At 43.2% G+C, this 24,543-nt stretch overlaps 1 protein-coding gene across 2 annotated transcripts in view; it reads right to left on the bottom strand.

Annotated features, from left to right (window-relative positions):
- Positions 1–24,543, bottom strand: part of ABL1 (ABL proto-oncogene 1, non-receptor tyrosine kinase) — a 142,822-nt gene that overhangs the window by 44,548 nt on the left and 73,731 nt on the right. Inside the window, exon 1 of one of the 2 annotated variants that reach the window (XM_027556584.1) lies at positions 3,522–3,681. The exons of the other annotated variant lie outside the window; for it this stretch is intronic. Coding sequence (XP_027412385.1) covers positions 3,522–3,600 — 79 coding nt within the window. The 5' untranslated portion in view covers positions 3,601–3,681. Of the gene's footprint in view, positions 1–3,521; positions 3,682–24,543 lie in introns of those variants that run through there. 2 annotated transcript variants of the gene reach the window in all.

Below are 24,543 nucleotides of genomic sequence, written 5' to 3'. Positions count from 1 at the left end.
TGTGACTCATCTCCTGGATCCTCAGAAACAATCCTCGAAGGTGGGCTGGCCAGAGAATGTTTGTTCTCTTGGTCTTAGAGGTAAGAAGGCAGAAAAGTTGAGACATGAAGAAAACTGGGTTCGCCTGACTCCAAATTCAAATGTTTTTCCTACCCAACTGAACTGGGGCCCTTCTTCTTCCTCCTCTCTAGAAACCTCATAGCATCAGTATGAGAATGAAGTGAGGATGTCTATGAAGTGCTTGGTGCCAAAGAACTGTCACCTCATTGATGCTCGACAATTTCAATGTAACCCTCAAATGAAAAGGACTGACTGGCTTTCTATTTGGTTACAGAAAGAGCTTCAGATTTTTCTTTGTTACTAAACAAGGGAAGTATTTGATGACCTCAGAAGAGAGTATTTAGAAAGAGAGCATGAGCTTCTGTGAGGCAGAAGTTCTAAAAGTGTATCTGTGTGGCTGGCACCACACAAAGCCTCCACCAGAAAGTTAACTGCTGAATAGAAGCGTTTCAAAGTGGGCCCTTAAAATAAATGCGGACGGTTCACAAAGAGTTCACTTCACAGAACTCACGCGTCCGCATGTAAGATTCATGCACAGTGTACGCAAACACAAACACACGAACAAATCAAAGTAAACTGTGGGGGAAAAAAAAAGAATTCAATTGGCGAATGTTCATGTTTTCTTTCACACCTCTAGGAGAGAGAAGAAATTAATCAGAAAATTCAGTGCTTGAAGTAGACCTAAGATTGTAAAGTTCAGTGTGGCCATAAAGGACAGATACACCTATAAACATACATTTTTGCAAAGCTGGAACATGGAAGTTAAATGCTATAAATGCCTATGTGTGCATAAAATGTTTCTAAAAGGATACACAAGAAACTCAAGTGAGGTTTCTGGATGAAGAACAGAATTGCTTCTCACTAACCTTTAAGAATTTTTTAATGATGTACAGCTATTCTAATAAACATTTAAACATTTAAAATTTCACTGCTAAAAGTAGTCATTTTTAATCAGTATTAGAAAGAAAAAAAATCCCTGTTTCAGGCTTTAGAGTGTTTCTGAAGATACTATTTTAATATCCACAGAGAGTTCCAAAGGAGATGAACAGTCATAGCTGGTAAAGCATATAGTGGCTAAAACTGGGCTTTTTGAGGCCAGACAGCAAGGGTTCAAGTCCTAGCACCACCGCTTGCAGGCTCTGTGACCTTGGACGAGTTTTCTAACTTTCAGATGCGTCAAGTTTTCTTCATCTATAAAATGGAAGCAACCAAAGGGCTATCATGAGAAATAAGCAAATAAAATCATATAGTATGCTCAAACAGTGCTTGGAATACAGTAAACATTTAATAATTGTTGCTTTGGCAGCTAGGCCTAAATAGCAATAGATGCACGATCAAGTTGCATATATGGCTGAACTTACTCTCAATGGAAAACTTGATCATACTCGATTTTCTCGGGCACTTGGGACACCTGGGCCCCCAGTTTGTGTCAATAAACACTGACTGACTGATTTAGGATGTCGGTTAAAAACAAAAAGGCTGGACTACTTATCCAGATGTTAGAAATATTTCTCCCAAGCAGCTAATAGCACATCCAGTCTTTAAGAAACGATCACTTAGGTCTGTTAAATTCCCTCAACTACACAACAATGATTTCATTTACTTTCTCCAATTAAACGTAACAATGAAAGAAGGAAAACTCAGTAACAGAAAAGAATTCCTAGAGTGATACCTTCCTAGATGGAGACTTAATGCCAGGTGGTCTGCTGTAATCAGAATTTTTTTTTTAAACTTGAGAGTCAACATCATTTCAAGACACATTAGATTTTGTAAACCCTCACCTCCAAAAAAAAAAACAAAACCATAATTAAGCCATCCAGGTAAGAACTAAATCTACTGTTTACCCTCAGGGAATACAAAACAATGTCACAACAGTGCTGTGACCTAAACCTTCCTCCATCTCTGCAGCTACAAAAGTCCATTCATCTACCCTGCCTGAAGCATCATCTGCAAAATGGATGGTGATGCCTAACACTAACTCGTTACAGATGTAAATGAGCATGTGCTCAGAACTCTGAGCAACTTGGAAAATAAGCAGCATATTAACTGAAGATGATTTTGGCGGCTCACATGCCAACTTCTAGGGACAAATAAACCATCTTCTCCCTCTAAACGCTAGATCTTGTGAGCCCACTCCATCTGGATGCGCCTTCTCCCAGGCGGCCAATATACACGTCTCATGGCAAGAAGGGCCAGCTGATTTCATCTGTACCACTGGTGTTTATGGTTTGAGCTGCGCACGTGACTTCATGCAGACCCTCAGGTCAAAAAGTTGGAGAGAAAAGAAAAATAGGTGAGACAATGAACAAGGCCTCGTGTTCATTTCTCCTTCATTTTAAAGAGAAAAACGTTACAACTCTGATGGCACTTGTTCTAAAAAGAGCTTTACATTTCGACTCCTGTTTTAAGTCCTAAATAAAAAGAACAGACAAATGTAAGCAGATTTACATCCCTAAAGTACAATTAACTTTTCTGCTGAAAGGCAATAGTCTGGGGCCACGAGTCCCCAAGTCAGATAAATTTCCGCTTCATCCTGAAGCTACAAAATGAAGGCCACTCATCATAGTCAATTGGTTTCTTGGGTTGTTTTTTTTTTCCCAGTTGTCACCTTACTAGGACAGAAAACAAAGACACACAGGAAAGGGGAAAAAAGGGGTGGGGGGCGGATTAGAGAAGAAAAGGGGAGTAGAATGGGAAGAGGGCAAATGTGAACCGCACGGGCTCTGGGGCTCTGAGGCTTTACGGAAGGAACTTAACACGAGCTGACCCTCCTCCAAGTGCCCTGGACTCATTCAAAATCTTCCTAAAATGCGGTGGAACTTCTCTTTTCTCCCCGCAGAAGTCTTAAGAATTCTTACGACCTCTACGTGGTCCGTAGATAAGATGGAGAGTGTGTGTGTGTGTGTTGGGGGGTGGGGGGGGAATGGTGTAGAAAGATCACTTCAAATTCTGTATCCATAAATGGTAGAGCCGTGCTCCCTTTTGTCCACGAGACTTTAATGAAAATCGTCTGTTTCGCAAACACGGGTCGACCTTTTGGACGCGTAATTCCCAATTAGCGGTGGAAATTCCACGACGTGGGCTCACGAGGCCCTTCGGGCCTGTACGCTTCGCTTTCTCAAACTTTCTCGGGGAGACCCTGGAGGCCTGGGGGCCCCGTGACTTGGCCCTCCCGGTGTGGGCTCCCCCCACACCCCTGGGGTTAGTGCGCGCGGGGGTGGGGTGGGCTGGAGGGGGCCCGACGCCCCGCACCCTCCGGGCTGGCGGCGGCGCCCAGGGGCGGGCGAAGGAAGCGGAGAGCGGGAGAGGGCGAGGGAGGAAGGCAGAGGGGAGAGGGGGAGAGGGCGGGCGCGGAGGGAGCGCGCGCGCGCGGCCGGGCGAGGCCTAGGAAAGCAGGCAGGCCGGCCGGGCGGCCGGGCGGCGGACACGCGGCCGCCCTCGGCCCGCTCCCCCGAGCTCACCTTCTAGGTAGCAGCTGGAGGAGGACGAGAGCCCCTTCTTGGATTTGCAGCCCACCAACTTCAGGCAGATCTCCAACATCTTGGCGCGCCGGAGGCGTCGGGGAGCCCGCGCCCCGGGCTGCCCTCCGCGGCGGGCTCAGGCCCGGCTCGCCCCGCGCGCCGCCCCGGGACCCCGCGGCCCCACCATGCCGCCTGCCCCGCCGCCTGCCCCGCCGTCCCACGCCCGCGGCCTCTCCCGGTGTCGGCTCCGGACGCGCCTGTTAACAAAGGGCCCCCGAGCCCGGCCCCGCGAGGCCCGCCCCCGCCGCCTTAACCCTCTGCGCGCCGCGCCCGCACCCAAGGGCTGCCCCGTGTTCCGACCGGCCCGGGCCGCCGTCCAAAACCGACGCCTCGCGGGTTTCGACGTTAAGCAAAGCGGGGGGATGGAGATTTTAAGCGCGGCATGCCTTGGTTCTCAGAGTTGCGAAGTACTGTCCTGACGCCCCAAGGAAAGACAGCAGCAATTATGGCAGGCAAGTCGGGGGAGGGCGGGCCTGCTCAGCATCACTTTGAGGAACCTCCTGCATCTCTGGGAGGAGATCCCCCCCACCAACCCCACCCCACCCCCAACTGCACCGCTGCAGGCCAAGCGAGTTGCACCGGGCGCGGTGCCCTGGCCAACCCCGTGTCCCCTGACTGTTGGTGAATAAGGCAGATTCCTCTGCAGTTATCAATACTGGTCTCATTTCTATTCGGTGAGCTTACTGTGATTAAGGCCAACTCAGTGGGTGTCTGAGGAGTGAATAATCAGAGAGCTGCAACCCACAGTACAACTACACAAGTTTGCAACACATTTGTCAAGTCATACATCCAGACTAGGAGACAAAGGAGACGTGTGAGGTCAAACACAATGTCTGATTATTAACAAAGGAGTTTAGTCTCCTCCATGAGAACTCATCAGGGGCATGGCCTACGCCCTTTCTTTAAGAAGCCTCATTTTTCTTTGAGAGAAAACCCTTCTCTTGTTTGGTGTGTGCCACGGGGGGAAGGGGAAACACATTACTTAAAACCCATTTCACCCCTGGAGAAGGGATAAGGCTACCTACTCCAGTATTCTGTCCTGGAGAATCCATGTACAGTCCATGGGTCGCAAAGAGTCAGACATGACTGAGCAACTTTCACTCACTGCTGTGCTTGGCTCCAATAGACAATATCATCACATATAACAACATAAAAAATAACAATAATGTGTGACTTGGCACCAAACTGGAAATCTACATCAGTGGAATACGAATCCAGACATACCAAATAATTTAACAAAATCAGAAACGTTTTAGCAAGTATAGGAAGGAGAAGTTGTTTAAACAGTGTTAGATAACTAAATTGCAACAGGGAGAAAAATCAAGATAGCGTCCAGGAATACTAAGAGCTGAGGGGTACTGAGATTCTACTACGAATCAGACTCCTGTGAGAAACACCCTCCAATCGTTACCTGTGCACAACTATTCTGTACGGAAAACAGAATTATCATCCTGATTCTTCAGGTGAAAATCTGAAATTCAAGAGGAGTCAAGCACCTTGCCCAAAGTCTGAACTGGACTACGCCGGGGTCTGCCTGGCTCCAAGGATCAGGCTCCTAACCAGTGGATTATGCAGTCCCTTCTCACCAAAAATAAATCCCAAGTAAATTAAAGCTACATATATCTTTATCTTTGGCTAATAACTAAGGTTACCATATGTTTCAGAAGAAACCTTCTGAAACAAGAGACCCTGGCTACAGTCATCAGTTCCACAGGCAAAGCTGGACTCATCTGTGGTCCAGCCTATCCTGTAATGACGAAGCCTGGGTATCTTCACTATACTAGGAGTGGCAAAGTAACAAGACCTTCACTCACACTGCCAAAACCTGACCATTCAAGGCTGGACTAGATACGACTAGTGTGTATCAGTGTTTCTCAGCCTCGGTATCATTCATTTTTCAGAGATGTCCTGTCAAATTCTGATTCACATACAAAATGTGTTTTTACTGCAACCAAGTGACCTGTGGTTTGTGTTGTGGTACCAGGTCAGACCTCATGAGCAGCTAAGAAGACACAGCACTTCCCACTGCCTGGAGACAGGGCTACAGGGCTACGAGGTGACACGTGACTGTGGATGCCATCTATTGATGGATGCTGGGAGACACTATCATTCTGTCAAACAGCCCATGTGTAATGACGGCCAACTGTTCCTTGAACCTTTCAACCTCCAAGTATAATGCCAAAAATAAAATCCCAAAGGGTGCCACCAATACAAATAAGCTGAAAATTACTGTGTTGGTACCTTTTAGAAAGTTCAAGGGCTTTGGATCAGACTATAATAAAGTCTGTCATATAGCATTTCAGATGTAATGTGATGGCTATATTCAAATAGGCACCTTAATGACAAGAACAGTGGGCATTTTTGCAATTTTAACCATATCCTTGAATTCTATCAATTAATACAGGCCCAGATATTTGCCTGCATGTGTTAAACTTTATATTAAGATGTAAGTTGATTTTTAAAAGTTAATGACTATTACTAATATTCTGCTCTTGAGTCTAAAATGATCTTATCCCTTTAAAACATCTTAAAATGAGTAATGCTTATAAACTGTGTCCAGATCTTTTAAAATAGTTACAAAACCATACATCATCAGGTCTGGGAAAACACTCTGAATTAGCAGCAATGAACACTGAAAATATCGCAGAACTCCCCACTACCAAATTAAACTAGGACTATTCTTTCCAGATCTAGCTTTTGATGCCTTTGAAACTCACTCACAAGTACAAAAAACATTCTGCTACAAGCAGATAGGAGAGCTCCAGTCTTCTTACTAGAACAAACAGAAGCCTGAGAAGGATTCCTTCCAAGTAATCTTAAACCTAAAGGCCATTAACTTTTTTTTTTTTTTTAAGGAAAACAAATCTAAAAGGTTGTGAAGTAACTTGTTTGCTATGTTGTACTCAGTTTGGGAAAGGAATAACCTTTTAATATGTGCCAGGCGCAAACCTTCCAACAATCCTATGGATTTCCTGTAGTTTAACTCCATTTCACAGGTAAGGAAACTGAGGGGTAAGCAGGTGCAGGGATGGGTTAACAGTCTGTCTAGGTTCACATAGCTAGGAAGTAGTAAGGTCTAAAGCCCTTGAACTTTCCAAAATGGACATAATTTGTAATTTAAGTGAAAGGTGGATAATTGTAGCAAAACCAGAGGATGAAATAAAAATCAGTAACTATTGAAAAATGTCTTGAAACAGCTGATGGAATTAGAACTATTTAAGAATATTTTAAAATATATCAGAATAGTGAGAAAGAATAAAAGTCCTTACTTACATTAAAATATGTTATCTGTGCTGTGTTTCTAAAAGCACGGTCCACGGACAACCTATTTTTAATTGCCTGGGGTGCTTGTTTAAAATGCAGACTCTCTGGAGAAGGAAATGGCAACCCACTCCAGTATTCTTGCCTGGAAAAGTCCATGGACAGAGGAGCCTGGCAGGCTGCAGTCCATGGGGTTACATGACTGAGCATGTGTGCATGAGGGTGGAGGGTCACGGGTTGGTAGCAATAAACTGGTAGAACTAAAAAAATAAAAAATAAAATAAAATGCTGACTCTTGCTCCAGTCTAGACCTACACAATCAGCATATATGGATGGTGGTATCTTAACATGATCTGAAGATGATCTGCATGCATACGTAAGTCTGACAACCATTGTTTTGGAAGAAGGAAGAGTTCCTCCTTGTTTTCCTTGGAAATAGGACAAATAGGGATGGATATTTCTAAAATTTACTCATCTGAAAGCAATTTCTGCATTTAAGAAATTGTATAACTCTAAAACAAGTTACTTTGTCAACAAAGGTCCCTCTAGTCAAGGCTATGGTTTTTCCAGTGGTCATGTATGGATGTGAGAGTTGGACTGTGAAGAAGGCTGAGCGCTGAAGAATTGATGCTTTTGAACTGTGGTGTTGGAGAAGACTCTTGAGAGTCCCTTGGACTGCAAGGAGATCCAACCAGTCCATTCTGAAGGAGATCAGTCCTAGGTGTTCATTGGAAGGACTGACGCTGAAGCTGAAACTCCAATACTTTGGCCACTTCATGCGAAGAGTTGACTCATTGGAAAAGACTCTGATGCTGGGAGGGATTGGGGGCAGGAGGAGAAGGGGACGACAGAGGATGAGATGGCTGGATGGCATCATCGACTTGATGGACATGAGTCTGAGTGAACTCCAGGACTTGGTGATGGACAGGGAAGCCTGGTGTGTTGCAATTCATGGGGTCGAAAAGAGTCAGACACGACTGAGCGACTGAACTGAACTGAAAACAAGTTACCAAAAGAGGACTTTTCTCTGAAAATTTTGGATAAAGAATGAACTTTTTTAAAGTCTGGAGTTCAGTCCTTTTTTTTTTTTTTTAAATAGAGTTGCAGGGGGTGGGGCGTGGATAGGCAAGGGCCCACCACAGAAGTTGCTCGAGGGAAGAAAGCAGGATATGGATGCAGGAGGCAGGATGTGGAAGCTCTACCTGGGAGCAGCAGGATGGGGGTGGGGGTTTAAGGGAGACAGATGAAATCTGATATGGTGCCTGGTTTGGGACCCTCAGGACCAAATGATCCCAGATCTGACTGACCCCTTCTCTGTTTCCAGCCCAGTTAATAACTTTAGGAGGAAAGAGCAAAGATCTTGAGGTATGTACGTGCTTACTATTCCACTATTTCACGTGCCAACAGAGACTACATCCTCTGATTTGCAGACACTGTCCAGTGAGAGCCTGCCAGGTTCCCAAGTGATGGGTCCAATCCACAGGAAAATGTGGCTTAGAAGAACATATCAACCATACCTGCTTTTGCCCCAGTAAAGGGCATGCATGCATCTCTTTAAGTATCATAGATTTTCAGTGAGATAACACTGTTTATTGGTCAAGTGTCACAAAGGTCCAGGTACTCTGGTGTGGGGGAACCAGGTGAGACGGGAGGCCGTGCAGTGAGGCTGAAAGAGCTATGACATCACGCGACCTTATTCTCAGATTTTCCATTCACCGTGGTGGCATAGCCAAGTGACTCAATTTTCTAGTCTGTAAAACTGTGGGGTGGTCTTAAGAGTAGCCATCTCCCTGGGTGATGAAAATTAGAAATAGTGTATGAAAAGTGCCCCACTCAGAGAAGGTGCTCAGTGAACAGTATTTTTATTTCCAAAAGAGGACTCTTACTGTATCAGGTGATGCTCTGTGTTCCTGTCTAAGTCTTACTAGGACCAAGTCAAGAGCTAAAATTAACAAATGTGATATGTGAAAATGATTCCAGAAAACACAGTCTGAGGGAGTGAAAGCAATCTGGAGGTTTTCCAAGGGACAAGGAAATCAACTTATTTTATTAAGGGAAAGAAACACTAGTTATGGGGTAAGAGGAGCAACCAAGGTTCAAATGTCACAGGGAGTCCTATCTTTAACTTCTAAAGACTAAGTTTTACAACCACAGCTCGGTGGCAAAACACAAACTCCACGCCGCACATCTTTAGTGAAAGCCTATTTCAGGCCCAGAACTCGAGAGCTTGATGTGCGGTCTACACATGGGACTGTCTTTCGCAAAACACTGATTGTTTTGTTACTCCCTTTGGTAGTTCCAGACCTGCAATTCTCAACGGGGGTGGGGTGGAGAGGCACATCTGAACTGCTTTAGGGTAATTACATCCACTTTCTAGAAAACCTCATTCGAGAAAGATTTTACTATATTTTTATAATTGACAAGTCAAACATTACTATTAAGTGATTTTTCTCCCAGAGGAAACTAGTATTACTGTTGGTATGCCCTAAATAGTCTTATTTTTATTTTTAATCAAAGTAATAAAAGTACATGGTTAAAAACAAATAGTACTAAAAGTCATATAATAAAATCAGAAGTCCCCTGACTCCATCCCCTTGTCTGTTTCTCCAAAGGCAGCCTTCTTCAGATTCTGAATATCCTCATATTGTTGTTTCTGGATTCATCAACTTTCCACATGCTATATTAACTGGTTATAGTAGTATCATGCTATCACCATCTCCAATCTCCCATAACAATACAATCACAATTTTTGGTTAAATCAACAACGGTCAGTGTTGATCATTATTACAATGACATAAATATTGTTCATTGCTCCACCAATAATATACTGTGAATGTTTCCTTTATTATATAACTTTGTTTATCCTGGAAATATTATTAGGTTGCAAAACTAATTGCAGTTTTGCACTGTTAACTTTGCCATTTGATATTGGAATACATTCTTAAATGTGGTTATTTTATACATCATTTTAATGTGCACTTCTCACTTTTTTTTTTGCTAATGATTTATTACTTGCTGGGAATTTTATCTTAGACTATGGAAATGATTTAGACAAAAAGCAAATTCGGGTGATTTTTCTTATTTGAGCTCAAAATGGGTCATAAAGCGGGCAGAGACAATTCGCAACATCAACAATGCATTTGGCCCAGGAACTGCTAAAGAACGGATAGGATAGTGCAGTGGTGGTTCAAGAAGTTTTGCAAAAGAGATGAGAGCCTTGAAGATGAAGAGCGTACTGGCCAGCCATCGGAAGTTGAGAACAACCAATTGAGAGCCATCATTAAAGCTGCTCCTCTTACAACTACATGAGAAATTGCTGAAGAACTCAACATTGACCATTCTACCTAAGGTTATTTGGCATTTGAAATAAACTAGAAAGGTGAGAAAGCTTGGTAAGTGGGTATCTCATGAGCTGACTGCAGATCAAAAAAAATCATCGTTTTGAAGTGTTGTCTTCTCTTATTCCACACAACAATGGTGAACCATTTCTCAAACGGATTGTGACGTGCGATGAAAAGTGGATTTTATACGACAACCAGCAATGGCCAGCTCAGTGGCTGGACTGAGAAGCACCAAAGCACTTCCAGAAGCAAACTCACACCTGAAAAAAGGTCATGGTCAGTTTGATGGTCTGCTGCCCGTCTGATCCACTACAGCTTTCTGAATCCCAGCGAAACTATTACATCCTTACATCCAAGAAGCATGCTCAGCAAATCGATGAGATGCACCAAAAACTGCATTGCCTGCAGCTGGCATTGGTCAACGGAGAGAACCCATTTTTTCTCCATGACAATGTCCAACCGCACGTGGCACAACCAATGCTTCAAAAGTTGAAAGAGTTGGGCTGTGAAGCTTTGCCACGTTCACCTGACCTCTTGCCAATGGATTACCACTTCTTCAAGCATCTTGACAGCTTTTTGCAGGGAAAATGCGGCCACAACCAGCAGGAGGCGGAAAATGCTTTCCAATAGCTCATCAAATGCCGAAGCACAGATTTTTATGCTAAAAGAATAAACAAATTTATTTCCCGTTGGAAAAAATGTGTTGATTGTTACAGTTCCTCCTTTGATTAATAAAGATGTAAATATATAATGATTTAAAATTCACGGTCCAAAACCACAGTTACGTTTGCACCAACCTAATAATGGCCTTGTTTTTTTTTTTCATTTGATTAGTCTTCTGTATACCTATTACTGTTTTTTCCCCAAACATTTCAAATATCTGTTAAACAACTAGTAGTATTTTTTCCAAATATTAAAAAACATTTAAAATATCCTCAGTTCTATTTATTGACTCACATCCTCAGGTGGCTGGAATTCACCATCCAGTAGCTTCCTGGGGGTGGGGAGAGGTGCATGTTTGAAAAAAATGCCTTTCCATTCCAGTAAGTTTGGCTGGGTATAGAACTGTAGGTTGAAAATCATTTTCCCTGCTTAATTTTGAAGGTATCTCTCTGCTATCGTCTAGTTCTCAGTTCTGTTGTTTAGAAATATAAATCCACTGTGACTCCTGATCTTTTATATATCACCTGCGTTTGTCTTTGGAAGCTTTTAAGATCTTCTAATATTCTCAGTGTCTTGAGATTTTACAATGAGATGGCTTGGAGTGAGTCTTTTTTCATATATTATGCTGTGCACTCAGGGAGCCAATCCAATTCAAAGATTTCAGTCATTGAACTCCAGAAAATACTCACTTCATTAAGTTCTGAAATTTTTCTGATATTTACTGTTTCCTAAATTCTCCTCCACTTGCTCTCAGTTCTCTCTTTCTGGAAGTCCTGCCAGATGGCTACTAAAGCCCTGGGACTGAGCTTCTAACCTTCTTACCTGTCCTGTTTTGTTGTCTGAGTCTTTGCCTTATGTTTTGCTTTCCGAGAGGGACTATTTCCAAGTCTCCTGTACAGTTCTTCTGAACTCTTCCTCTGTTTCCTACATTGTCTTTATTTCCACCACGTTCCCTTTCTCTGTGAATTTCTTTTACCCTTTATCTATCATGCAGAGACTTTTAATTTGGCTGTCCATTCATTATCCATGGGAGAGGAACTAAAAAGTATGCACAGAAAGGGTACAACACGTGGACTTAGATGAAGGGAGGTGGTGAGCTTACTTTTCCATCAAGAGAATGCCCAAGTCGGCTTTTCTCTGAGACCATTCAGTTTTTTGTTGTTTTTTTCTAGAAAAGATTCTTTCCATCTCTTCTCTGTTAGGAAGAGGGCTGGAGAATCTCATTATTCAGTATGCAGGCTCAAAAAAGAATCTGCTCTTGCCCACCCCACTGGTTTCAGCCCAATGGTGTACCCACACCTCTGCTGGGATAATACCCCAGAGTCTGGAGCCTTTATAGGGCAATTTCTCAGTAATACTTCTAGTCTCATGAAAGTGGGAAGGAGAAGTGGTGATCTGGCTGTACAGGGAGGGGGAGGGGTATGAAGAATCTAAAAACTCCTTTACAAGCTTTCAACTGATCTGCTTGATTTCAGTTAAGAGCCTCACCACCCCCTGCTTTTTGTAGTACTAAAGACTCCAATTTCTTATTTTTTTCTTCTCAGATTCTTATAACTGGCTTACTTCTAATCAGTGTCTCTCTCAGAAGAGGTTAGGCTTTAGTTTCTTTGATTCTGCTAGGTCTATTACACATTAAAAAAATATATATATATGAATTTCTTTAATTGTTTTTTATTAATGAGTTTATTCATTTATTTTTGGCTGTGCCAGGTCTCCATTGTGGTACTTCTCATTGCGGTGACTTCTCTTGTTGTGGAACACGGGCTGTAGGCACGAAAGCTTCAATAGTTGGAGCACGCGGGCTCAGCAGTTGTGGCTTCTGGGCTTAGCTGCTTTGTGGCATGTGGAATCTTCCCCATCCAGGGATCGAACCTGTGTCCCCGGCATTGGCAGGTGACTCTTATCCATCGTACCACCTGCTGCTGCTGCTAAGTCACTTCAGTCGTGTCTGACTCTGTGCGACGCCATAGACGGCAGCCCACCAGGCTCCCCTGTCCCTGGTATTCTCCAGGCAAGAACACTGGAGTGGGGTGCCATTGCCTTCTCCAATCGTACCACCAGGGAAGTCCTATTACCATGCTCTTGACTGCCTTCCATTTTCAAAAAACATTTTTGTCTTTCTTATCTGCTTTTCTTATTGGGTTCTTTTTGTCCTTATACATTTTCACTTAAAAAAAAAAAAAGAATCATCTTACTGCTGTTCCAGTAGGCCTTGGAGGAGGTAGTAGAAATGAAAACAGGTCTGCAAACTTTAATCATTTTAAATCAGAGTCTCATTTGACCATTTTACAGATGAGACTACTGAGGCAGGTTAAGTAACTTGACAAGGTCTCATAGCCAGTTAGTGGCAGAGCCAGGGAAAGAGCCCGGATCTCTGAATTACCTTGCTAGAGTTTTTCCATTATATGACACCCACGAGGCACCCATAATCAAGAGCTGGCAGACTAATTTTAGGATATGAGGCTGAAAAAGTATTTAAAATTTGTTGCGAGCTACAGGTCTCAAATCTTAATATTGCTGGTAGTGAAGAAACAACCAAACCCTGAATTCTTAAATCCAGTCACATAACTTTAAATTATAAACAGATATGTTATTAAACAGAAATAGTTTGGGATATTCTTATTAAACTCTTAAGTGCTTGAATTCAATTTAAAGAGGTTTCGCATGATTTCATAAATTGTCTTTGTCCCTTTCACTTTGGTTAACTTTTAAAATAAATGCCACGGAATTTTATTTTAAATCGTGGAAAGTCTTGTTTGTTTTTAATCAGAATATTGAATAAAAATTGAGAAATCTACAAGACAAATAAAAAAGAGCAATGTTGCCGAAATCTAAAGGATTCAAACTATTTTCTTTATAATAAAGTAAATTTAAGCCCACTTAAGTAGAACTGGTTGAAAAAAGAAAGCCCAAGTGCCGGTTATTTATAAACAGTACTCCTTTTATTTTCAAACACTAGCACTGCTTTTGGCTTTTATAGTTTTGTTCCGTCTGAACTGGAAAATCAATGGTTAATCTTTTTTCCTCTCTTTCTGTAAGACTAAAAGAATCTGCGAAAGCAGCAGACCAGGCCTGGGGATCACGTTACTTTGGGGGTGGGGGGAAGGAGGCAGCTGGAGGGGAGTGTAGAGAGAAGGGCCAGAAGGGAAAGAAAACAAGTTGTCTGAACCTCCCCACAGTGTAAGACCCAGCAGGGATTAGGAGGTACGTGGAGGAGCCCGTGTTTATCCAAGTTATCTCTGGGGCAGCTGAAACGGGCTGTGAACGTATGGGCTCCCTCGATATTAAAACCTTCTCAGCAGTAGAGCTGCACCCGGGAAAGCGGATTTCTTGGTAATTGTTACCAAGGCCTGAAAACCTAGAAATGAAACACTCAGGGGGCGTTAATGTTTGTTTCTTCCAACATTCAGTACCAATTTGTTTTGTTGTCAAGGTTTTAAACACACAAAGGACAAACGGATTCAGAAGATTTCTTCCCTACACTTGTTAGAAATTACCGCGGTCCTTAGAGAAGCAATGACATCTCTAAATGAAACACTGCTGCTCTTTTTCCTCCTAAAGAGACAGATCTGGCATATTAATACAGAACTACAGACTCACCAGAGAAGAACAGCCACAGTTAACATTGGAGAAACTGCTCATTAAACGGCACTTCTGGGGGAAAGAGCCACTTGAAAAGCTACAAAACAAAGCTGACCTGGCAGAGGCTGTCCTCTTGTCTGCCACCTCCCTACCATTGGTATATAAAATCTATATTCAGTACAGCAGCTCCAGAACTGTATTTGATCACTAGGGTATTTTCACATTCCCTAAGTAATAATTATTCATATTTAGTATTTATGGCTACTTCACCATTAAGAACAATTCTAAAACAATAGTAAAATGAACTCCTCCAAAAGGTTTAGGCCAATAACAGCATATCAACTAGACTTTCTTTGATGAAAAAGTCATGGGAATCCCACACAGACTAGTTATAGGAACCGCCAAGCCCAACAATGGCCCCTAATATCTGTTCTCCTCTCTCACCCTCAACCTCTTAAGTTTTAGATGGACATATGGCCCCTAGTCCCTCTTGTACCTAGTCATTACCATGTAACTAAGTTTTAGCCAGAATCAAGATTGCCGGGAGAAACATCAATGACCTCAGATACGCAGATCTGATACGCAGACATCACCCTTATGGCAGAAAGTGAAGAAGAACTAAAGAGCCTCTTGATGAAAGTGAAAGAGGAGAGTGGAAGTTGGCTTAAAACTCAACATTCAGAAAACTAAGATCGTGGCATCCGGTCCCATCACTTTATGGCAAATAGATGGGAAAACCATGGAAACAGTGTCAGACTTTATTTTTTTGGGCTCCAAAATCACTGCAGATGGTGACTGCAGCCATGTAATTAAAAGACACTTGCTCCTTGGAAGAAAAGCTATGACCAACTTAGACAGCATATTAAAAAGCAGAGATATTACTTTGTCAGCAAAGGTCCATCTAGTCAAAGCTATGGTTTTTCAAGTAGTCATGTATGGATGTGAGAGCTGGACTTTAAAGAAAGCTGAGTGCCGAAGAATTGATGCTTTTGAACTGTGGTGTTGGAGAAGACTCTTGAGAGTCCTTTGGAATGCAAGGAGATCCAACCAGTCGATTCTAAAGGAAATCAACCCTGAATATTCATTGGAAGGACTGATGCTGAAGCTGAAGCTCCAATATGATGGCCACCTGATGTGAAGAACTGACTCAATGGAAAAGACCCTGATGCTGGGAAAGACTGAAGGTGGGAGAAAGGGATGACAGAGGATGAGATGGTTGGATGGCATCAACGACTCGATGGAGATGAGTTTGAGCAAGCTCTGGGAGTTGGTGATGGACAGGGAGGCCTGGCGTGCTGCAGTCCATGGGGTCGCAAAGAGTCGGACACATGACTGAGAGACAACTGAAGTTTTAACCAATGATAATGGGGAGCAGAGGTGGCGCTCTGCTAGAGCCAGATGGCGCCAGTGGCAAAGAGCCCACCTACCAGTGCAGGAGATGCAAGAGACTGTAGGTTCGAAGATTTCCTGGAGGAGGAAATGGCACTCCACTCTAGTATTCTTGTGAGGAGAATCCCACAGACAGAGGAGCCTGGCAGGCTACAGTTCATGGGGTCACAAAGAGTCAGACACGAATGAGCCTCTGAGCAACATGGCGAGCAGAAATGATGCATGTAACTTCTGGGCCAGGTTCTTAAAAGGAGTGAGGACAGCTTCCCTCCCATTTTCTACTTCCCACTGCCTGCAAGGAGACAGGCTAACTGGAGTGGCCGTTTGGATCATGAAGTAACAAGAGAGAAGGTGTCTGAGTCTGTGGAGTCCTCATACACATGCAGGACTGCTAATGCCAGGCTGTTACAGAAGCCAGAAATAAACATGCAGTTGTTTAAACCACAGATATTCTGTGTCTGTACGACAGCCATTTATTCTTTACCATAATACTAAAAGACCAGTTCTAACTCCTATAAATCGAAGAATTTCCCAAATCAACTGTTTCTTTTCTTTATCTAGTAAAAACTGTTAATCAGAGAGCAAGCATTTGAAATTGCCCTATATCCTTTAGAAAATGAGAAAGTGTTTTAAATAATCGCTGTGAAAAACACAGTCCAGCATCCAGCTCATAGCAAAGACTCAAATATTACACATTAACTGTTATTACTAGTATTTAACTGTCCCTTTCACCTTTCCACAGTCTCTGGTACTGGTGTGAGAAAGATTAAAAGATTCTGTGTTCTATGACATATCTGAGAAAGAATTTGTATCCAGAATACAGAGAACTCAACACTCAATAAGACAGTAAGCAAACCAAATAAAAAATGGATATAAGATTTAAACTGGAGTGTCACCAAAAAGGAAATATGAATGGCTAATAAGCATGTGAAAAGAGGCTCAGCATCATTGGTTGTTCTAGAAAGGGAAACTAAAAACACAACGAGGTACTTCTTCACAGCCACTCAAATAACTGATCAAAAAGACAGACAAAACCAAGTGCTGGTGAGAATGTGGAGAAACTAGGAGCCTGGTGTGCTATAGTCCACGGGGTCGCAAAGAGTCAGACACGACTGAGCGACTGAACAGCTGTTACAGCGCTGCTGGTGGGAACATAAAATGGTACGGCCCTACTATAGAAAATGCTTCGGCAGTTTCTTAAAAAGTTAAACATAAATTTACTATAAGACCCCAAAATCTCTACTATTAGGAATCTACCCTAGAGGAATGAAACCGTATCCACACATGAATGTCCACAGTAGCATTGTCTGTAATGGTCAAAAACTGGAAACAATCCAAATACCCATCGATGATTGATGAATTAAACAACATGTATATCCAAAGAATGGAGTAATATTCGGTAACAAAAGGGAATGAAGTGCTACAATAGAAATGGCAACCCACTCCAGTATTTTTGCCTGGGAAGTCCCATGGACAGAGGAGCCTGGCAGGCTACAGTCCATGAGGTCACAAAAGAGTTGGACGCTGTGGAGCCACTCAACAACAGTGACAAAGAATAGATGAACCTCAGAAACACACTGTGATCCGAAAGAAGCCAGTCACAAAGGCCGCATAGTGTATGATTCCATGTATATGAATGTGCTGCTGCTGCTGAGTCGCTTCAGTCGTGTCCGACTCCATGCGACCCCATAGACGGCAGCCCACCAGGCTCCCCCATCCCTGGGATTCTCCAGGCAAGAACACTGGAGTGGGTTGCCATTTCCTTCTCCAATGTGTGAAAGTAGAATAAGAGTCAGTTCCTGCTTTAAAGAGATCTGGGTATTTATCTTCACTTCTTGATCCTTGTCTGACTCTTGACTTAGCTCTCATAAAACTCTTATTACTTGTCAATCAAAGATTAGACTTGTCATCAGAGATTTGAGAATGGGCTGCTCATGCAACAAACATTATAGAGCCAGTGGTGATGAAGACGATAAAAAGGAAGAAGACACACTTCCAGCCTTCTCAAGATGCTGGTCTTGAGAGAGACATGGGAAAGAGAGGAGCAGACACTGAAACAAGGAATTAAAAGGTTGTGGTTGGTTTAGTCACCAAGTCGTGTCCAACTCTTGTGACGCCATGAACTGTAGCCCCCCAGACTCCTCTGTCTGTGGGATTGTCCAGGCAAGAATACAGGAGTGGGTAGGCATTTCCTTCTCCAGGGGCTTTTCCTGACCCAGAGATCGAATGTGGATCTCCTGCATTGCAGGCGGTCTCCTGCACTGCATGTGGATTCTTTACCAACTGAGCTATCTTTCAGTTTGGAAAACTGCAATAATAAGTATTTGCATAATAGCTACAGGAGCCCAGAAGAAGTGGCTAATTCTGTCTAGAAGTGAAGTGAAAGTCGCTTAGTCGTGTCTGACTCTTTGCGACCCCAGGGACTATACAGTCCACAGAATTCTCTAGACCAGAATACTGGAGTGGGAAGCTTTTCCCTTTCCAGGGGGGCTTCCCAATCCAGGGATTGAACCCAGCTTTCCTGCATTGCAGGCAGATTCTTTACCAGCTGAGCCACCAGGGAAGTCCAAGAATACTAGAGTGGGTAGCCTATCCCTTCTCCAGCAGATCTTCCCGACCCAGGAAGATCCTAGACATTCTGCCTAGAGATGTCAGGAAAGGTTTTCCAGTGGAGAAACCAGTAGTACAGTACTATCTCCTTTTAGAATATAGAAATCAACTAAAAGCATACAAGTGGCCCACACATATGTGTTGAGTTGCTTCTCCACAGAGGCAGTACAAAGGCAGTTGAGTGGGGATCAGTTCAGTTCAGTTCAGTCGCTCAGTCGTGTCCGACTCTTTGCGACCCCATGAATCGCAGCACACCAGGCCTCCCTGTCCATCACCAACTCCCGGAGTTCACTGAGACTCACGTCCATCGAGTCAGTGATGCCATCCAGCCACCTCATCCTCTGTCGTCCCCTTCTCCTCCTGCCCCCAATCACTCCCAGCATCAGAGTCTTTTCCAATGAGTCAACTCTTCGTATGAGGTGGCCAAAGTACTGGAGTTTCAGCTTTAGCATCATTCCTTCCAAAGAAATCCCAGGGCTGATCTCCTTCAGAATGGACTGGTTGGATCTCCTTGCAGTCCAAGGGACTCTCAAGAGTCTTCTCCAACACCACAGTTCAAAAGCATCAATTCTTCAGTGCTCCGCCTTCTTCACAGTCCAACTCTCACATCCATACATGACCACAGGAAAAACCATAGCCTTGACTAGACGGACCTTTGTTGGCAAAGTAATGTCTCTGCTTTTGAATATGCTATCTAGGTTGGTCATAACTTTCCTTCCAAGGAGTAAGTGTCTTTTGAACAAATGGAGCTGGAACACTGTGCCATCCATACGCAAAATAATGACACTTGGTCAATAAGCACCATATATGCTAAATGAAAACTTACAAAACTTCTAGAAGAGTATCTTTGTGACCTTGGTGTCAGCAAAAATTTTTTAGCTACAATACCAAAAGTATAAACCTTAAGAGAAATAACTGATAAACTGGACTCTATCAAAATTAAAAATTTCTGCTCTTCTAAAGACAATCTAGAGAGAATGAAAAGGACAAGACTGGGAGAAAATGCCAAGCGCTGGTGAAAATGTGGAGCAACTGGTGTGAACTGCTGATGGGGAATGCAAAGTAACACATTCACATCGTAAAACAGTTTGGCAGTTTCTCAAAAGCTAAGCATACCCGTAACATATGGCCTACTGATTCCATTCCTATTTAATCAAGAGAAATGAAAACTAATGTTCACACAAAAACCGGTATGTGAATTTACATGCAGTATAGTGGCTTTATTCATAACCATCAAAAACTGGAAACTCAAATGTCCTTCAACAGCTGAATGGATAAACGCACTGCCACACCATCACATGACAGGACGCTGCTCAGCAATAAAAAGGAATGAACCATATTGACTACATGCGACAGCACAGATGAATCTTAAATGCATTCTGACTCATAATTCTGTTTATGATATCCTATAACAGACAGAATCTTCAGGAAAGAAAACCGAAAAGTACTTGCTGGGGCTGGGAGGATATGTTGACAACCAAAGGAATCAGGGCTGGAGGCATGGGTGATGGGACAGTTCTCGATCTCAAGGGTGGTGGTAGTTTTATGACTGTGTGTGCTGGGCTTAGTCACTTCGGTTGTGTTTGACTCTGTGCAACCCCATGGACTGTAGCCCACCAGGCTCCTCTGTCCATGGGATTCTCCAGGCAAGAATACTGGAGTGGGTTAACATGCCCACTCCAGGGGATCTTCCCAGGGGATCTTCCTGACCTGGGGATCGAACCAGGAACCAGCGTCTTCTGCATCTCCTGCATTGCAGGCGGATTCTTTACTGCTGAGCCACCAGGGAAGCCCCACATGACTATAAGCACTGTCAAAACTCAAAACTCTAAAAGGGGCAAATTTTACTGTAGGTAAATTATGCCTCAATAAAAACATTTCCTTCTTTCTTCAGGAAATCCACTCACTGCCGGAGCCCCAGCTTGGTGCTTGCCTGTGAATAACACCCCTCAGGGGCTGTGAGAGGGCACTGCATTACTGGACTTGATTTGGCTGGTGAGAATTACATTAATGGAACTAAACGAGTGGTCCTAGAGGGGTGAGAACAGTCTATACCATTTGGTTTCTTTGCCTTTGTTCCTTCTACCTACAAGACTCAAAGATGAATATATATCAGAAGTACACACAGCACTGATAAGCAGCTTTATCCACTGTCATTCCAGGCGGCAGACATCCATGCTAAAGGGTTGTCTTTCTCTAACGCAAACCGCCCTGCACCTGGATGGGAAGGCACTGGTGACCACAGAGGAGAGGTAGCTGTGGCGGATGGAGAGAAGCCCTGCAGGACAGTGGAACCCTGGGTTCCAGAGGCTTCTGTAAGGCTCGGGAAGGCACTTCACCAGCTCTGAGCCTCATTCACCTGCAAAATGAAGGCTGTACCATGGCTGTTGTGATACGTCCAGGCTCTCGGTCGATAAGCTGGTTCAAGGTCTAAGGTAAATCTTTCTGCTTCTCCTTGTCAAGGGCTTTTTAAAAATGACCACAGGCATTTTCCTGACCAGGATAAGTTAGGTTTGCTAACTTACAAATGCCAGCACCATACCGAAAGACTGGCTTCCCTTGTCTAGACCATGTCCACAGCCAGTCAATCTTCACAGATGGACTTAGGAGCACTGGGGCCACAGGACAATGAAGGGCAGGTCTCCAGCAAATCACATCAGAAGTGTGGACGGTCAGCCCTGGCTGGCTGCAACTGATTGCTCTCAACATTTCCAGAGCAAGTGAGCCAGAAAGCTTTATGAAAAACAATGTCCAGAGCCCTGGGCATTCAACTTCCTGCTGGTAAGGTGTACAAAGACGAGGATGGGGTGGGGCTGAGCAGGTTTACAATCTCCTAAGGATTGAAAGCACTGTTTAATTAATTCTGCAGCTTTCCACTCTTTAAGGCCATAGAATTGCCTTTAACTTTGTCCCATAGTTGTGGGCACTTGACTCTGCCTAGGGTTTGCATATCTGATTCCTGAGTCTCAAAAAGCCCCATAAGGGAAATTTGACAATATTCAATATCTATCAAAACTATAAATTTATTTACCCTTTGACCCAGCGATTATATTTTGGGGGGTTTACTCTATATAGCCATCCATACACACACAAGTGGATGCGAATATACACATATTCATTCAAATATACATACATTCATTGTAGATTGTTTAAACAGCAAGTATCCATCTTTAAGTTAAAGAAACTTTGGTCTTAGCCTTCAAAATGGGGTACATTTATGCCTGGATGGGGGTACACATTAGCTTTCCAAGAAATATGCAAGTATTTACTTAAAAAGGAATAAAAAATAAATAAATAAAAGGAATCAACTTTCAGAGCTTCAATTTCACACGTTATCCTTTTTACAACTGATCTGCCTAAGAACGCCTCTGTCAGTTCTCCTTGACTAATGTTGCTCTCATAATGACCCCTCACTTTCGCCACGAAGTAGAGGAATACCCCTCGTAAGTCCATGGGTTTAAAAATTCCTGGTTATAAACCATGGGACAATATGAGAATATATATCTTTAGACAGGAAGTTGGTTTTCTTTAAAAAAAAATTTTTTTTATTTTGTATTTGAGTATAGTGGATTACAATAAACTGTGGAAAATTCTGAAAGAGATGGGAATACCAGACCACCTGATCTGCCTCTTGAGAAATTTGTATGCAGGTCAGGAAGCAACAGTTAGAACTGGACATGGAACAACAGACTGGTTCCAAATAGGAAAAGGAGTTCGTCAAGGCTGTATATTGTCACCCTGTTTATTTAACTTATATGCAGAGTACATCATGAGAAACGCTGGACTGGAAGAAACACAAGCTGGAATCAAGATTGCCAGGAGAAATATCAATAACCTAAAATATGCAGATGACACCATCCTTATGGCAGAAAGTGAAGAGGAACTAAAAAGCCTCTTGATGAAAGTGAAAGTGGAGAGTGAAAAAGTTGGCTTAAAGCTCAACATTCAGAAAACGAAGATCATGGCATCCGGTCCCATCACTTCATGGGAAATAGATGGGGAAACAGTGGAAACAGTGTCAGACTTTATTTTTCTGGGCTCCAAAATCACTACACATGGTGACTGCAGCCATGAAATTAAAAGATGCTTACTCCTTGGAAGGAAAGTTATGACCAACCTAGATAGCATATTCAACCTAGATAGCATATTCAAAAGCAGAGACATTACTTTGCCAACAAAGGTCCGTCTAGTCAAGGCTATGGTTTTTCCTGTGGTCATGTATGGATGTGAGAGTTGGACTGTGAAGAAGGCGGAGCGCCGAAGAATTGATGCTTTTGAACTGTGGTGTTGGAGAAGACTCTTCAGAGTTCCTTGGACTGCAAGGAGATCCAACCAGTCCATTCTGAAGGGGATCAGCCCTGGGATTTCTTTGGAAGGAATGATGCTGAAGCTGAAACTCCAGTACTTTGGCCACCTCATGTGAAGAGTTGACTCATTGGAAAAGACTCTGATGCTGGGAGGGATTGGGGGCAGGAGGAGAAGGGGACGACAGAGGATGAGATGGCTGGATGGCATCACTGACTCGATGGACGTGAGTCTCAGTGAACTCGGGAGTTGGTGATGACAGGGAGGCCTGGCGTGCTGCGATTCATGGGGTCGCAAAGAGTCGGACATGACTGAGTGACTGATCTGATCTGATCTGATAGTGGATTAACAATTCTTTTCTTTCTTTTTTTTTTGTGAGAACAAAACAAAGAGATGCCCATTAAGAGATAAATATTAAATATTCTGCAAATGTTTATGGAGTACCTACTAAGAGCTAGGTACTGTCCTACACGGCAGGGTTACGACAGCTAGAATAGAGGGGGAAAAAAATCCCTGTCCCTTGACAGTTCACATGCCCGGGGTAGGGGTGGGGGTGGGGTGGCGGCAGACAACAAAATAAACTAGTAAATTACAGACTCCATAGAGGGTAGGGACCACTAGAGAGGGCTTCCCCGGTGGTTCAGTGGTGAAGAATCCGCCCGCCAATGCAGAAGACACGGGTTGGATCCCTGGTAAGGGAAGATCCCACCTGCCATGGAGCAACAGAACACAGCTAACTACTGAGCTGGGGCTCTGGAGCCAGGGAGCTGCTGCTCCTGGGCCCACACGCCGCAGCCACTGCAGCCTACGTGCCCTGGAGCCTGCGCTCTGAAATGAGAAGCCGCCGCAACGAGAAGCCCGTGCACCTCCGCTGGAGAGTGGTCCTCGAGCCCCACAACTAGAGAAAAAGCCCATGCGGCAACGAAGACCCACACAGCCAAAAAATAAATTAAAAACAAACAAAACAAAACACTAGGGAAATAAAGCACATAATAGGGGTGGGGATGCTAAGGTTGAAGAGTAGGGACTGAGAGCAAAATTTTAAATAAAGTGATTAGGAAAACCATCACTGGAGATGACAACTGAGCAAAGACCCAAAGGAGGCAGCGTCAACTATGGGGAAGCACTTTCCTAGCCCAGGGAACAGAAAGTACAGTCAGTGGGGCAGGGAGGATGACTGCGGAAGGTTCAAGGAAGAGCAAAGATCCCACGAATTTTTCACTGCATTTTCACTTTCATTCAGTTCCAAATACTTAAGAATTTCACTTTTGATTTTTTTTTTTCTTTGACTCACGGTTTTACTTAAAAGTGTGTTATTTCATTTGCCAACAGGTGAAAGCTCTTCCAGATATCTTCCTGTTATTGATTCTTCATTTAACTCGACTGTGGTCAGAGATCATACTTTCTATGAATTGAATCAACTTACATGTATTGAGACCCTTTAAATGGCCCAGAAAACGACTTGTCTTGGTAACAGTTCCATGTGCACTTGAAAAGAATGTGTATTCTCCTATTTGGAGGCGGGGCCAGAGTGTTCTATAAGCATAAATTAAACCAAGATAGTTGTTTTTATTGTTCAAACCTCCCATATCTTTATTGATTTTCTGTCTATGTGTTCCATCAACTGAGTGGGAAGTATTAAAATCTCCAGATATAATTGTGGATTTCTCCTTGAAGTTCTATCAGTTTTTGAGTCATGTATTTCAAATCTCTAATACATATATGAACACTTAGGATTATAGATTCTTATTAGACTGACCTCTTTATCATTGTGAAATGACTCTCTTTACCCTTGGTAATATGTTTTGCTT

Source organism: Bos indicus x Bos taurus, chromosome 11, assembly GCF_003369695.1.
Source record: "Bos indicus x Bos taurus breed Angus x Brahman F1 hybrid chromosome 11, Bos_hybrid_MaternalHap_v2.0, whole genome shotgun sequence".
Lineage (NCBI taxonomy): Eukaryota > Metazoa > Chordata > Mammalia > Artiodactyla > Bovidae > Bos > Bos indicus x Bos taurus.
The sequence above is the reverse complement of the archived record's forward strand: the minus strand, read 5'-3'. Positions and strand labels throughout refer to the sequence as shown.